This window comes from Grammomys surdaster, unplaced genomic scaffold (genome assembly GCF_004785775.1).
Source record: "Grammomys surdaster isolate TR1022 unplaced genomic scaffold, NIH_TR_1.0 126531, whole genome shotgun sequence".
Taxonomy (NCBI): domain Eukaryota; kingdom Metazoa; phylum Chordata; class Mammalia; order Rodentia; family Muridae; genus Grammomys; species Grammomys surdaster.
In genome coordinates, this window is record NW_021621323.1 from 6,511,986 (window position 1) to 6,526,871 (window position 14,886).

At 42.4% G+C, this 14,886-nt stretch overlaps 1 protein-coding gene across 2 annotated transcripts in view; it reads left to right on the forward strand.

Annotated features, from left to right (window-relative positions):
- Nfkb1 (nuclear factor kappa B subunit 1) overlaps positions 1-14,886 on the forward strand; it is a 109,010-nt gene that overhangs the window by 32,290 nt on the left and 61,834 nt on the right. For both annotated transcript variants that reach the window (XM_028760382.1, XM_028760383.1), the window contains exons 5-6: positions 214-251; positions 3,893-3,991. In XM_028760382.1, coding sequence (XP_028616215.1) covers positions 214-251; positions 3,893-3,991 — 137 coding nt within the window. The remainder of the gene's footprint in view (positions 1-213; positions 252-3,892; positions 3,992-14,886) is intronic.

A 14,886-nucleotide genomic window follows, 5' to 3' on the forward strand; every position in this document is an offset into this window, starting at 1 on the left:
ATATATATATATATATATATATATATATATATATATATATATATATAATATTTCAAATGAGAACACATATCAGTAGAATTTCATCGATAAAATTGATTTGAAATCTCTGTTTAAAACATAATTTCAGCATTTGGCTTACTTTGTATTTCATACTAGATTCCAGAAGTCTCACAGTTTCTTTTGGTTTTCTTACGTTGTATTTGTTTTTAACAGATGGCCCATACCTTCAAATATTAGAGCAACCAAAACAGGTAAGAATAAAGGGGTTGGGTGTTTGGTAGTGTTACATCTAATGTTAAGGCTCAGGCTCTGAGTGATAGTAGTTAAATCTGATGACAGAGGTGGGTGTTTTATCTGAATGATCAACAGCCTGTCGAGTTATGCAATAACTTCCTGTGTCTACTTTACATTTTTCTTAGGCATTCTTCAAATGGCCTTGAAACATCAGTTGATTATAAGTCCTTGATAGTCTGTCTCTCTTCCAGCTTAGCTTATCAGCCGCTTCCAGGGAAAGCACTGGTGATTCTCATCATCCATAAGGAAATGCTCACACAAAGGTCCACAGCTACTCTGTGTCTCTATTGCTCATGTCCATGCCCACAGGGTGCTCCTCCTGCCTTTGTAAGCTCTGGCCTTGTCTGTGCATAGAGTGTGCAGCTTAAGGCAGTAAACACACTGGGAGGAATTAGAATGGACTATGGGATCCCTCCCCACCCCTGCTGGCTTTTTGATCACAGCCTTCTAGGAGCAAGAGAGGACTTTTTTGTTTTGTTTTTGTCTGCTCTTTCACTTTCTACTAGATATTGTGCGCGCTAGCTCTAGATTGAAATGGTCCCCAATCTACAAATACACATGTTAGAAGCTGTGTGACTCTAATACTGTAAAAGAGTCTTCAATATCTGCCAATAGAACATTTCAGTTATTATGGGATGGAAGATATGGTATAGCCTGCCAGAATGAGAACCAAGTCACTAGATCTCTGAGTGGATATGCTCCTCACATCCGTGTAGCGCTGAAGGACTGTATACCTGGCCTACCAAGTTATGTCACCCAATGCCTTTTCTGGGCTGTTCTTTCTTGTAACTCAGGAGAGTAGGTTAACACATTGTGGTTTATACCACTTAATGCTAAGAAGTGAAATGCTGAGAGCACATAGTGCTATGCTGTAGAACTAACTCTGATGTGGTCAGCTGTAAATAGTAGAAACATCTTAGGGATGTCATCGCTAGTTTGTAAAGCTGAAATCAGATGGAAATGTTTACTGTAAAGACAGGAATGCCATGTGGAACTTGTTTTGCTTTGAGGCATTGTTCAGGTTGCTTATAGGCGGCCTCCGGCCCCCCAACACACACACACACACACACACACACACACACCCTGCCCCAGGCTGCTGATAACACCTGCCCTTGCTCTTTCTGTGTCCATCTTTGTAAAGATGATTTCTCACATAAAGTCACTCTTCTCAGAGCTCTTCCAGGTAGAGTTGCATTCTGTGAGATTCTGCCCAGTAATCTGGAATCCTGGAAAATACCCTAGCCTGTAAGATTTGGTTAATTCATAAAACCGATGAGTCCAAAATGTACCTACACATCAAAAGATGTTTCAGGTCCTTTAAAAACAATTAAATAACTTATTTAATTTTATTTTATGTGCGTTGGTGTGAGGGTACAGGTCCCTTGCAATTGGAATTACAGACAGTTGTGAGCGACCGTGTGGGTGCTGGGAATTGATTCCAGTTCCTTAGGGAGAGCAGACAGTACTCTTAACTACTGAGTACTCTGCTGAGACATCTCTCTAGTAGCCATCTTTTTAAAATATTAAAATCACATTGATTTATTTTTTAATGTGTGCACTCTCTTTCTTTCTTTTCCCCTCCGTGTGTGTGTGTGTGTGTGTGTGTGTGTGTGTGTGTGTGTGTGTATGTACAAGCATGTCTATGGAGGTTGGGTGACAACTTTGGGAGTGAGTGCCCTCCTACTATGTGGGTCCTGGGGATCAGTCTGACTCACTGAACAATGTTGCCAGCCCCGGAACCTTATTTTTCTAAGCATAGCTCTATGATAAGATTTTTAATGTGCAGTTTATTATCATGAACCCCAAAGTCATAGGTATTTATGATGTATTAGAACAGCTAGTATAGTTCCAGAATTCAAAATTTAATCCATTATATGTGAACATATAAAATCTTATGTGTGGAAAACATCACGTGTGTTTGCCAGTCTGATTTTATTTTGGTATCTGGCTTTAGGGAAAGTAAGTCAGGCTTTTTGAGTGGATGTATGGAGCCTCTCTGAGATTAATGACTCATATTAAGTAAACAGAGTTCCTGAGATGAATAGGGGTAGATAGTGAACATTTAATTTCAAAATACTAGAATTAGAAATGTGTCCAGAGCATGCATTTTAAGACTACCTAATTTTTGGTTGTTATTTAATTTTTAAAATTAATTTATTTCTGAGACAAAAATATCTGTAGTTATTGCTGACGTCAAACGTCAAACTGGTGGCAGTTTTCCTATCTCCCCTTTCCAAGCATTAAGATGACAGGTGTGAGCCACCACGCCCAGCTCAACAGCATCTCACCAACCTAACAGACCAATACAAATTTACATCTTCAGAATAAATGCTGCTTTGTATAGAACATTCAATATTCATATTCAACCAAGAATAATACATAGTGTCGTGCCATACAATAAATCATGTTGGTTACAGTGTTAGACATCACTCTCCATAAGGTATGAAAGTGAACAGGTACATATTTTTCCAATGCTACGAAGAAATTTTGTGATTAAAGATACGGAACCATATAAAATGTTAAGTTTTTGAGTTAGAAATGTTCTCTTTCTTGGAGACCCTTTGGACACGGATGGTGGAAATGAACCAAAGGGTAGATTACATATCTTTAGACTGTCCAGTTCCATGGCACATCTCTCAGTGTTAACTGTCTATTCGAGTTGTTGTGTTGTGTTGTGCATGTTGTATCTTGTTTTGTTTGGAGGCGGGGTCTCACCATGTAGCCCAGGCTGACCCCAGAGTCACAGCTCCATCTAAATCCTCACAAGCACTGTAGAAAAGATGTGTGTTAGTTATACACTAAAGGTGTGTTTGAATTTTCTCAGTTAAGTCAGTTAAGTAGATTCCCGTCCTTACAGGTAGCCCATTTGGGGAGCCTGCTGTTACACATACTGTTGTCTAGTTTGGGGGTGATTGAGTTCAAGCATTAACCAGACTGGATCCCAATTACATTAATTTTTACAAAATTAACGATCTTATTCTTTGAGGTGCTGAGAAGACTGTTAGATTCACAGTGTTGTAGCATAGGACATGTCCGTAACATTAATGGACTTTATTTTAAAAGACACATCTTAGTCTGGCCTCAGTGGAAGAAGATGCACATAGTCTTTCAGAGACTTGAGGCCCCAAGGGAAGGGGCATACCCTGAGAGGAACAGCACCCTCTCAGAGGTGAGGGCGGGGAATTGGGTGAGGAACTTTGAGGGAGGGAAATGGAAATAAATAAAATAATTAATTAAAAAAGACACCTCTTTGGTCTGTGATCAGAGCAGATAAGGGAACTCCTTTAAATAATTAGCATAACTTTTACCGATGGCGAGTGGGGAGCTTGGCAGCAGCAACTGGTAATCAGAGGCTCCAGCTGAAACAAACTGTAGCCCCTGTGTCCAAAGGCTTAAACTCGTCATCATTCCTATGCTGAAGGCAGGTGCGCCCGGCTTCTCTGCCACAGCTCAGTGCACAAATACCGGCTAGCATCATTTTCATGATAGCTGTTATGTCATCTGCAGAGTTGTCTTTCACAATTTTGCATGTTTAGAGACTTGTATGTAAGCCTGTCACTGTTGTTTCAGTAATTACCGCTTGTGTTCACCTCTGCAGAGGGGATTTCGATTCCGCTATGTGTGTGAAGGCCCATCACACGGAGGGCTTCCAGGCGCCTCTAGTGAGAAGAATAAGAAGTCCTATCCTCAGGTCAAAGTAAGTTTGAAGTCTACTGCTCTCACTGCCCAGGAGCAAAACCAAATGCTTCAAATGAATGTGAATAGGATGTTCCTTTGTCCCCACGCAGGAGTGTTTACATGGTTATTATAATTTTTTTAAATAGAAATTCATCTCATGGAAATGACAAATCATCAAACACCATTAACATCTCCATTTAATTGAGATAGTTCCAACATCAGCTAAGAAAAAATTACTACCTCTCCAGTGATCTTAAAGCTGGCTTTTAATCATATTCTCTTTTAAATATTCTCTGATGTTTTAGTAAAACTTTGAGCCAGGTTTCATAGTACACACCTGTAGTCCTTGAGACTCAAGAGGGTAGGAACTGGAGTATCAGGCATCCAAAGCTAACCTCAGCTACATAGCAAGTTTGAGATCAGCCTGGGCTAGGTGAGACCCTTGACTCTTAAGAAAACCAAGGAAATAAAAAATTTCTTTGAGATAAATTCCAAATACTGGGTTTATTGAGATTTCATGAGAAGATACTTGGCAGAATGTGTCAGCTGTGGATTGTATTATTCAAGATCATAAATTCAGACCCAAGTGATGGGCTGAACAGGCTTATCTAACTGGCCAAGCATATAAATACATAAATACCACTAGCATGTACTTTATAAGGTGTTTTAGACTTTGAATGAGGAAATATGCTTAAGTACTCCGTAGAGAGTCTGACAAGAACCGTGTGCAGCCACTCAGAATGAATTCTGTACCATGGAGGGCAGAGGGAGGTGGGGGTGTTGAGTACAGCTTCACTGTCTTTAGCTTTTGCATTGTTGGTTTAATTGAGACTATCTTTCTCTAGTTCCAAGTTTTTATTTCCCTAATCCAGTGTTGTGTTTCAGAGACTCACAGTGAATTGGCAAGGAAACAGTTAAAAACTTGCGAGTGATTTGCAGGTTTTTATTTATTCAGTAATTCAGGCTTAGACTATGTGTTAACAGCAGTAAAAGTTACAGCACTCAGCCTCTGGTTTGTGAAGGCAGGAGCTCTTGCCCTCGGTGAAGTTCTGTCACTGGGGACATTATCTTCGGTTTTGCCTCCTAGGTTGCTTGTCCCCCTTTTCATGTTACTTCCAGGCTCAGGCCTTCCAGGTTCCTGAACTCTGTTAAGACAAAAGAGCCATACCTTCTTTATCTTTCCAGTGAAACTCAACTCCTGGCCTGGGTTCTTGTGAGTCAGTTTTGGGAGGGGCAATGCTAATGTAAGAAAGCCTGGAGTGCTGATGCCCTAGAGGGGGCAGGAAAGGAAGAGTGCCTTCCCTCACATCAATGTGGGGCAGTAGGAGGAGGAAGGAGAGGAGGAGAGGATTCTCTGGTCTAGCAGGACTTCCAGCTGACTAGTTAGACAGAGCTAGATAGTTCTGCCCACACTGAGGGTAGGTCTTCCACCAGTCCAGTATATTTTCCAGTCTCCTTTGGAAACAGGCACACACCTAGGAGGACAATGGTTTACCTGCTTTCTATGTCTGCCGAGTGTAATTGACTGCACACCTAAAATTCCCCTCAGGACAGTCTGTGGCTTCCAGTCCTTCAGAGGCTAGGTGAAGAATGCAGGGCAGAACAGCAGCAAAGACAATAGTTTATTCCACATCACTGATGGACCACGTGTTTCCCATCTGTTACCTCTTGTAACATTTATTAACATGGAGGAACTGAGGCTTAGGTTAGCTGGCCCTCTTCAAAGGGTCAGGACTTCTTTCTCCTGTAGCTCACCAGCCCTGCACATAGTGTGCAGCTGAGGTGCCAGGAGCCAGGAGCTTAGGAACAAGACATGAAGGACTGTGGCAAATCAAGACAGGGAGGATGAGAATTTTGAGCAGCAAAGAAGAAACGGGGGCAGAAGTCATCAGGGGTCAGATCTAGAATATTCTACCTGTGTGTGTCCTGTACATATATTTTGTGCAGTTTTGTGTCCTTATCTGCAACAGGGTCATCGATCATGACTTGTCAGCACTGGTACTGATCATAACTACTTAAGAACTGATGTTAGGAGAAAAAGTAGTTTTTTCTGTGTTGGCCTTCTACCAAACAAAACAAAATGTGCGTTGTGTTCTATACATGTACTCTTTCCTTCTGTGGCACTAGAATTCTGTGGTCCAGCACACATGAAAGATGAGAGTGTCTGTAGAAAGATGCTTCCAGTGGTATCATGGAATTACTGCATATCTACCCATAGTTCATCCCAGAGGTGGAGTTCATGCACTTCCTGAGAGAGCACATGCAACACCGTGACCTGCAGGAAGTATGTGTCTCCAGGCTCACCTTTCTTTCACCCTCACTGACAGCCTCCGCCTCTCTGGACTTAGGCCCTCTTTCCCTGTCCTGCCTCTTCCAGCACCCCTCTCAGCTGTCCCTAGAGAGCCACCCTGCAAGGTTAGTGGTTGATATGCTGTGAATATGGTAGTGAAGGTCTGAGGTCTCTTAAAAGCTTTGGGATCTGGTCATGACTTAAGGCTGCAGAAACCAAGCTATACTTTATGAAGCTTGTAAACTTGTATCTTGTTTGGGTGTCTTCTTGTTGACTGTCCCAGGCATCAAGTTGACTTGCAAGCTAACTCTAGGAATCTCCCCAAACCCAGCATTTCCTATTGGAAGCATTTCCATGCTATGTACTCTATGGTAGATACTTGGATGCAGCTCCCCTCACCCCACCGTGGTACCCACCTTTTCTAGAACTTAGGCCACTGTGCCATGTGCATGTTCCTTTCATGTAGTTGAGAAAGAAGAAGCTCTTTTGCTCTCTAGGATATGCTGTACAAGTCTTCACATTCTTCTTATTTCCTCTCTCTCTTTTGATTAATTTCTCTGGGATTACTGGTTCCTGTGTCCTCTCAGGTGTCGTTAACATTTTCTTCAGATTGAAGCATTCCTTCTGCTGTCTTCGGTAGCTCCGGGTGGGTGTAGTCTCTTTTAAACCAGTTACTTCATATTTCAAAATATTTTAAGCATACAAGTTGTAAAATTTTATATAACAAATACCAGGTACCAAAATGTAAATTTAATAGATAGTAATGTTTTGCCTATTTGCTGTTTGTCTGTCTTTATGTCTCTGTCTCTTTCTTTGTCTCTCTCTGACCTACTACATAGTTACAGTGGGAGCCCCGACTCAGCCACTGCTCAGTCCTCTTTTTTTGCCCAAAGGAAAACCACTGTTCCAAACACTCTTTATCTGAGATGCTTTTGTATTTTACCACATAAGTATGCATTCCTATCATATGCTAAAATCACTTCCAAGAAAGTAACTTTTTTACTAACTTTAACCCAAAGTTTTTATTATATATGGTGGCTCCTTTTCAAACCACATACAGGTTAAAACTGGGCCACCTGAAGATTAAACACTGATTGCTTTAATCAACTCTCTTCCTCTTTATTGTCTGAATAAAAATGTCTTCAATCACAGTGTGGAATTTATGCTGACCCTTAAAGCAAAAAAAAAAAAAAATCATATTCGGGGGAAGCTAGGGAAAATAAATATGCAGAATTTAAGGAAGTTTTCCACTTTTAAAAAATTGAATAATACATTGTCTAGCCTGTAAGCTCTCCCTTCAGTGTTTGCCAGGTTCTGATTTCATCTGTGGCTCCTAGAACAGGAGAGACGGCAGAGAGCCTCCTCTGGCCCAAGCCTGTCGCTGCCTGTCCTTGACTCAGCAAGGAGTGCCAGGGAAGGCCCACTGCCCTCCTTTTCCCGAAAGTGGTGCAGAAAAATTTTAAATCGAAGTGTCTTCCTCAAGCAAATGGAACAGGGCCAAGAGGAGAAGCCACAGGTGGCTTTAGGAATGTGTCTGCAGCCCATCCTCACTTGCTGTGAGTCCTTCTATGCTAGGCACCTTGTGAACATTCGCACTTCAACATCAGTGACTTTCATTTCTAAAATACAGTTTATTTGTAATCATCAAACGCCAGGAGCTTAGAACACAGCGATACTAGTGTAGCTCTTCTGATCAGCTTTGCTGGCAGCTGCCTTGCTACCTACCCCTCTCCTGGGGTTTTATGGTTAAAGAAAGGGTTCATTGGGATGTTTCTGTGAACGACAGCTTTTGGCCCCTTTACCCACCTACTGTAAAGTCTGCAGTCTAAGTGCCTCTCACTTAAAAATCCTTACTGTTAAGTTTTTGTCAGGGTTAATAAAGCCTGGCTGATCTGCTGTGGGCTGGAGGATATCACATATCTTTGCAAAAGCTCCCTTTCCTTTGCACAGACTTGTCTGAGTCAGGAGGCTTGCCATCCTGAAGATCTAGTCGGAATACTAATTCCGAATAATTTAGCCTGATCCAGTTACCTAACATGCCAGAGGGAAAGATCACTACCACGGATTGGGCATGCATTCAGAACCTAGTTCACAGCATTTGTTAGAATGTCCTTTGACTCTTCTAAGTGTTTACTGTGCTCAAATAAAAGAAAATGGCTACATCCCCTACCGATACTATAATCTGTGCTTTGTAACATGCAAGCACACACACAGACACACACACAGACAGATTTTGTTAAAACAAGGGCTTTGTAACCCAACGTCCATGGCTCCTTTTATGGTCTCAGAAAGGTTGGAGACTTCTGACTTTACATGTAGAATTTTATGTATGTTATGTGCATTTTTCATATACTTTTCAAACATTTTTAAAGACTCAAACGTGTAAGAATAGTGCTAAAGAGTATTGACTTTTTAACAGCATCTGATTAAATTAATCTCTACAATTTTGGGGGGTGGGGGTGGGGGGTGAGACTGGATCTCACTGTGTAGCTTAGGCTGGCCTTGAACTTACCATCCTACCTCTGCCTCCAGAGTATTGAGGAATTCCTGAAGTGCAATTGTCTTCAATGGTTTTCTTTTTTCTTTTTTATTTTGAAATTTTACACTTACCCCCCCCCCACATCGTTTTAGGCAAGTTGAAGCACTTCACGTTTCTCAACATGTAATTTAAGGTAGTTGCTCTTTACTTCTCCATTGACTGGAGAAGATGTGAGATTTAGTGCCAATAGCCAGAAAAGGAGAAACTTCAGTTAGTTCCCTCTCCCTCTCCCTCTCCCTCTCCCCTTCTCTCTCTCCCCCTCTCTCTCCTTCCCTCCCTCCTTCCCTGCCTCCCTCTCCCCCTCTCTCCTTCCCTCTCCCTCCCTGCCTTTATGCCCCCTCCTCCCTCCCCTTTCCCCCCCTCTACTATTCCTACCTCTCTTTGATACTGACTAAATACGAAGCCATTCATGGTTAGAAACAAAAAAGAAAAGATAATCATTTCACTAATATTCACTCAGCACAGTAGCAGGTCCTATATTACAAGAAGGTAATATCCTCTGTGTGACCATAATCTAGACTTCCACATAATTTTTCTCCCAGATAGCCCACAAGTTTTGCAATTGCCTCCATGAATAAAATACTGACTTTTAAAAATATCCCTTTAAATCACTGTTACCATTAGAAGTTGGAGAAAGCTGCTCACTGAAGGACACTTTTGAGCAATGAGAATTGATCCTGAGAATTAGGAGAGCCAGCTAGGCTCCTTAGAGTTGCAGGCCTGAACTTCCAAGCCTGACACGGAGGTCTGGCTCTACTGGCGTTTCCTCTTCTCCTCCCATGTTTCTCTGCATACACAATTGTTCTTGAGATGCTTATTCCTAGTGGCAGTGTTCAGTCTGAACCCATCTCTGATCAAAGTGGTCTCTGTTTGAAGAGGATTAGTGCATCCACCATTCAGTTCAGGAATTCTGGTTTCATGAAGCCGCATGTGAAGATTGGTTTTGACGAGGCAAAGTGAGTAACCTGAGGCCTTACAGTCCTCAAATGTCTCCAGCGACCTTCTCCATAGTTAGGGACTTCTCAGAGTACCAGGGGTGCTCTGCTGGCTCTCCTGAAGTCCCCATCTTTCCCCTGTGACCCTCTAAGATGGGGACTCCACTCACCTATCTGATGATCAGAGTCTTCCAAACAACTTTCACTTTCTTGAGGTCTAATGGAGGTGAGCTGACAGATCCAGGCAGACATGTGAAGCCACTGTGACTGTCTGCAGACCAGGGGAAAGCAGGATAAGTCTCCAGCACCTTCAGATAACCAAGTTATCAATTGCTTGATAGATAAGTACAAAATAGGTTTGCTCATATTAGAGAAGACTTGGAATTGAAAACAGACCAGAAGGACAGAAGGCCAAGCACACAGTTTTCAAATTTCAAATAGACATTTCATCGAAATGGTCTAGACATTGGAAAAATAATCATCAGATAGGTAAGTGGATAATGAGGCTTTTCAGGATGGAACAGAGAGCCATGGAGACTGGAAGAAAGGGAGATCTGGAAGGTGAAGAGCAGACGGTGTCTAGCTGAAGTCCTGGGAGAAGCTAGCATGGCTGCATGTGTGTGCTTCTCCACTTACATGGCATGCAGTACACAGCTTGTGGACAGTGTATTCGTGGTGTTAAGCACCAGCTGTGAAGTCATCACCAGCATGAGGTGTGATGTTACTTCCTAGATCTGCATTGGTTAGCAGTGCTATTAATGTTGGCTAAGCTTCAGCTTCTTCATCTGTAAAACTGGTGTAGAGAACCAACTTTATGGGACATGTGGGTAAATTCAGTTGTTCAATGCTGGCACACAGTCAGCCTGGAAACACAATTACACCCATTCCCATATAAAATTTCAAGAAATTGGATACTACTCTAAAAGCTTGTGTTTAGAGGTAACACATGATGTCGTAGGAAGCTCACAGAAAACAAGAGGACAGAAAGAAGTATTTGGTTTTAATTCCCCTCACTGTGTCCTGGTAGGCCCTATGTGTCTAATTTGCACAGCAGTGTATTCATTTCCTAGGTTGCCATAACAAATAACTGCAATCTGGGCCATTTTAAACAACAGTTTATTGTTCCAAAGTTCTGGAGGCCCAGAGTCCGCAGTGAGGTTGCCAATGTGATCTTGCTTCCCCTAGCAGCTTCAGGAAAGACTCAGTCCCTGCCTCGTCCAGCTTCGGGTCCTTGCTGGCAGTCCCCAGCACACTCCCGATTGTAGCTGCCTCTCTGATCTCTGCTTCTGTCTTCACAGGGTTGACCTTCCTGACTTTGTACCTGAACCTCTTTCTCTCTTCCCTTATAAAGGCACCAGCTAGTGTGGTTAGAGACCACCATGCTGTTTAACAAGACCTCTTCTTGACCAATGACATATGTAGAAAGCCTTGGTAGATGAAATCATGGTCTGAGCTGCTGCGTGGGCGTGCGTCCTGAGAGACGCTCACTCGCTGTAAGCTCAGTGTGCACTGGTTATGGAGCGTTCCCGAGTATGTGCGTTTAAGACCATGTCATTCTGTGCAGTGCTCAGAAAGAAACCTGTGTGCATCATGTGCTCCCTTGTGCACCTTTGTTATAGATTCAAATAGTAGAAGAAAATCTTTCAGGTCTGAGGGAATTGCTGTCCTGCGGCTGTGAATATTGTATTCTAGTAGCTGGAGATGGGCTAGTAAGTGTCTGACATCGGGCTCTTGGGTGGCACTCTGGATTGTAGCCAGTTTCCTTCCCACAGTCAATTTTAAGCTGCTAACTTGAAGTCAACTGGCTTGCAAATTAAAAAAAAAAAGTAAGAATTTAACCATTATTAAATTAAATTAACTCCATGAACTAGTCAACGGGTTCCTAACATACAGAATCACACCCTAGGTGCTAACCCAGTAAGCAAAGTTAGATCAAGAGAAGGTGATACATTGTTTCCCATAGGAGATACTTTCTATGCACATGTTACATAATTTGCAGGATATGAGTAAACCTGTTGGGTGTCATGGCGGAGACTTCATTGTGCGATAAAGAACACTGAGGTTTAGTGGGATTAGTGCTGTTCAGAAGCAAAGCTAGACCTTGTTCCCGATTCTGCAACTCGCAGGTGGGACGATTTTCAGAAAGTTGCTAAAGATCTTCAAACTTGTTTTGTTTATGAGATGAAAATAGAAACAACCCCTCTGCTGGAATGGTGTGTGCTTACATGAAAAACTAGTCTCTTAAAAAGGCAGCTGCCATTCCCTGGCACGTCTGTATCATTAAATGCTCATCCAGGACACGTGTGTAAACAAAGCCATGAAGATGCCTGCTATTTTCACGAGAGCAGAAGTTTGCAAGTATTTTGTTAACAGCACCTAGAATGATACCCATGTATAGCAGACAGACAGCAGTTACTTGTATAGTGAGCAAGTGGACAGTGTGCAGAAGCTGGATGAACCATCTAAAGGAGCACTGGTCCTCCCACAGTGGAGCTAAGCAAGACACTGGAGTGCACTAGTGGCTGCCAGGTCTCTACCTGTCACTTCCACTCACTCCTCACCAGCCTGCTCCTCCACTGCTTCTCCAGCCTGGCATGAGTAGCAGCCGGGACAGCAACATTCCAGTCCTGGCTGTACAGTGTAGTGTAGATCTTAGGCATAGCACCAACCGTTTCCACATTGAAACTGGCTTCTCTGCCTTAGTTTCTAAACCCATTTTAATAGTACAATTGCAAAATAAGACTTAAAGAAACTAAAAAGGTTTAAGCAAAATAGACATTTATTTATTTTAAAAACTGAAAATTCCAAGGGAAGAAGAAGTAAGAACCAAATTCTACCAAATCTATAGAAAAACTCCCATCAGCTTTTCTGCATCTTGAGCTCTCCCTTAAAGGCCACTAAACACAGCAGGCTCACTGAGCACCTGAGTTCCCAAAGCTTACAGGATCCCCAACTGGCAGTTCCTAGGCCTCTGTTGCTCTTAGTTGTTCCACTGCCTGTCCCTAAAGCAGTGGGGCAGGGGATGGGGTAGAGCCTTGTGTTAGACACCTACTCTGCCTCTGGTTCTGAAAGTGGGGTTGGTCACTGACCATGAACATGTGGAATAAATTGAGGTTTCTGATCACTGAGCAAAGATCTATGTGCTAGCAAAATGCAGACAATCCAAGATCGCAAGGATCAATTCATTCTTCCATCCCATAATCAGCCTACAGTCTCTGAACTCTTCATTCCTAAAATTTTGTAAGCCTGGGTTCTTCTCTTGAGAATGACTGCTCCATGACACTCCCAATGTGAAACTCTTGTTTAAAAATAAACCAAAAAAGTTTTTATTTATTTACAGATATCACTTGCATTTAGTAAAATATCAAGAAACACAAAAACATAGATAGCGAGTCCCCTTCTGTCTAAGATTCCTTCCTTCCCTGGAGAGGAGCGCTGTTATGAACTTCTCAGGTGCACATGCCGTGCGTTTACCATGTGTGCTTACCTGCCAGAATATTTCCACTCACTCTTCTACATGCGTGTAAGGGTTAGTGTAGAGCTTATCAGTATTCTGCTGATCTATGAAAGATCCATCGCTTACTTTTTCACTTAACTGAGTCTGAAATTTGCTCAGATTAACAGCAAGCTCAAGAGCTGGCAAAGCCAGATTTGAATCCATTTCTGTCCCCTTAGTAACTGTGCAACCCTGAGCTAGCTGAACATCTTCTCTGTGCCCCTGTAGAACTAGCATAAGAACAACACCGTTCCTCAATGTTGTTGGAAATGTTAAATGAATTAGTGTTGAAAGAGCAGTGTCTGGCCCAGGGAAGTGTTTTGATGTTGAATTTTATACCCATCTACTCTGTAAAGGCTGTGTGACTTTCCGGCGCTGTTTGGGGCATGGTGTCTTCTCTAAGTTCCCAGTCTGTCTTCTGTCACAGGCCAAAGTCTTTGTCACTTTGGAATGTTTTGTTATTGAGATAGCTTTTTAAAAATAGTTATTCATTTTTATTTTATGTGTGTGAGTGGTTTTGCCTACATGTATGTATGTGCACTATATGTATGAAGTGCCCACGGAGACCAGAAGAGGGCGTTGGAATCCCTGGAACTGGAGTTGCAGTTGGTTATGAGCAGCCAAGGGGGTTTGCTATTAGAGCTGCAAGTGTTTTTAGCCATTGAGCCATTTATCCAGCCCAAAGATAACACTTTAAAAATATAATGTGTGGCTTTTGTTTTGTTTTGTTTTGTTTTGTTTTGTTTTGCTTTGTTTTGCTTTGCTTTGTTGAGACTGGGTCTTACTATGCATCTCTAGCTGTCCAGGAACCCACTATATAGTCAAGGCTGGAATGGGACTCATAGAGGTCTGCCTGCCTCTACCTCCCAAATGCTGAGATTAAATGCATGTGCCACTATGTTCAACCCTTTCCTAGTGTAGTATTTTTATTCTTTAAGAAGTCATAAACTAGATTTTCATCATATTCACTCCCCACTATTCCTCCTAACTCTTCCGAAATCCATCTCCTACCTCCTCCCAGTTCCTCCCTCCCCCCTCCTTATTTCTTCCTTTTCCCCCACCAAGTCTAATTTGGGTTGTCTATGTACTCGATGTGAGGCCTACTGCGTGGAGTTCAGAGGCAGCTTTCCGGAGTCAGTTCTCGCCTTCCACCTCTCTCTTGTTTACCACTGTGATGCATACTCCAGACTTGCCGACCCAGGAGCTTCCAGCTGGTTTCCTGTCTCTGCCTCCCATCTTCAGTAGATGTGTTGGGATATAGATGTGTATCACCTAATAGGGCTTTTTACCTGGGTTCCAGGGATCAGACTCAAGTTGCCAGACATGCATAGCCATGCTTTTACCCATGACCCTCTATGTGGCCCTGAATGATCTTTTTTTTTCTTTTTTCTTTTTTTTTTTAATCATAGCTTTGTTTGACTCTTGGTTGTATCATATACTTCTTATACGTTTAATGATGTGTTTTTCAATGTGATGACACTTTCAGAGTCTGCCCTGATGTGTTCCCAATCACTAGCTCACTTGAGTGCGTCTGGGGATCCCTTCCTAATGGTCCCTGTGGCCCTCAGACGTCTGCCTTACTATGCCCCGTGCTTACTCAGATGCCCCCCTCCTCATCTCTAGACCTGACTTCATAAGTGCAAGAACTGTATCT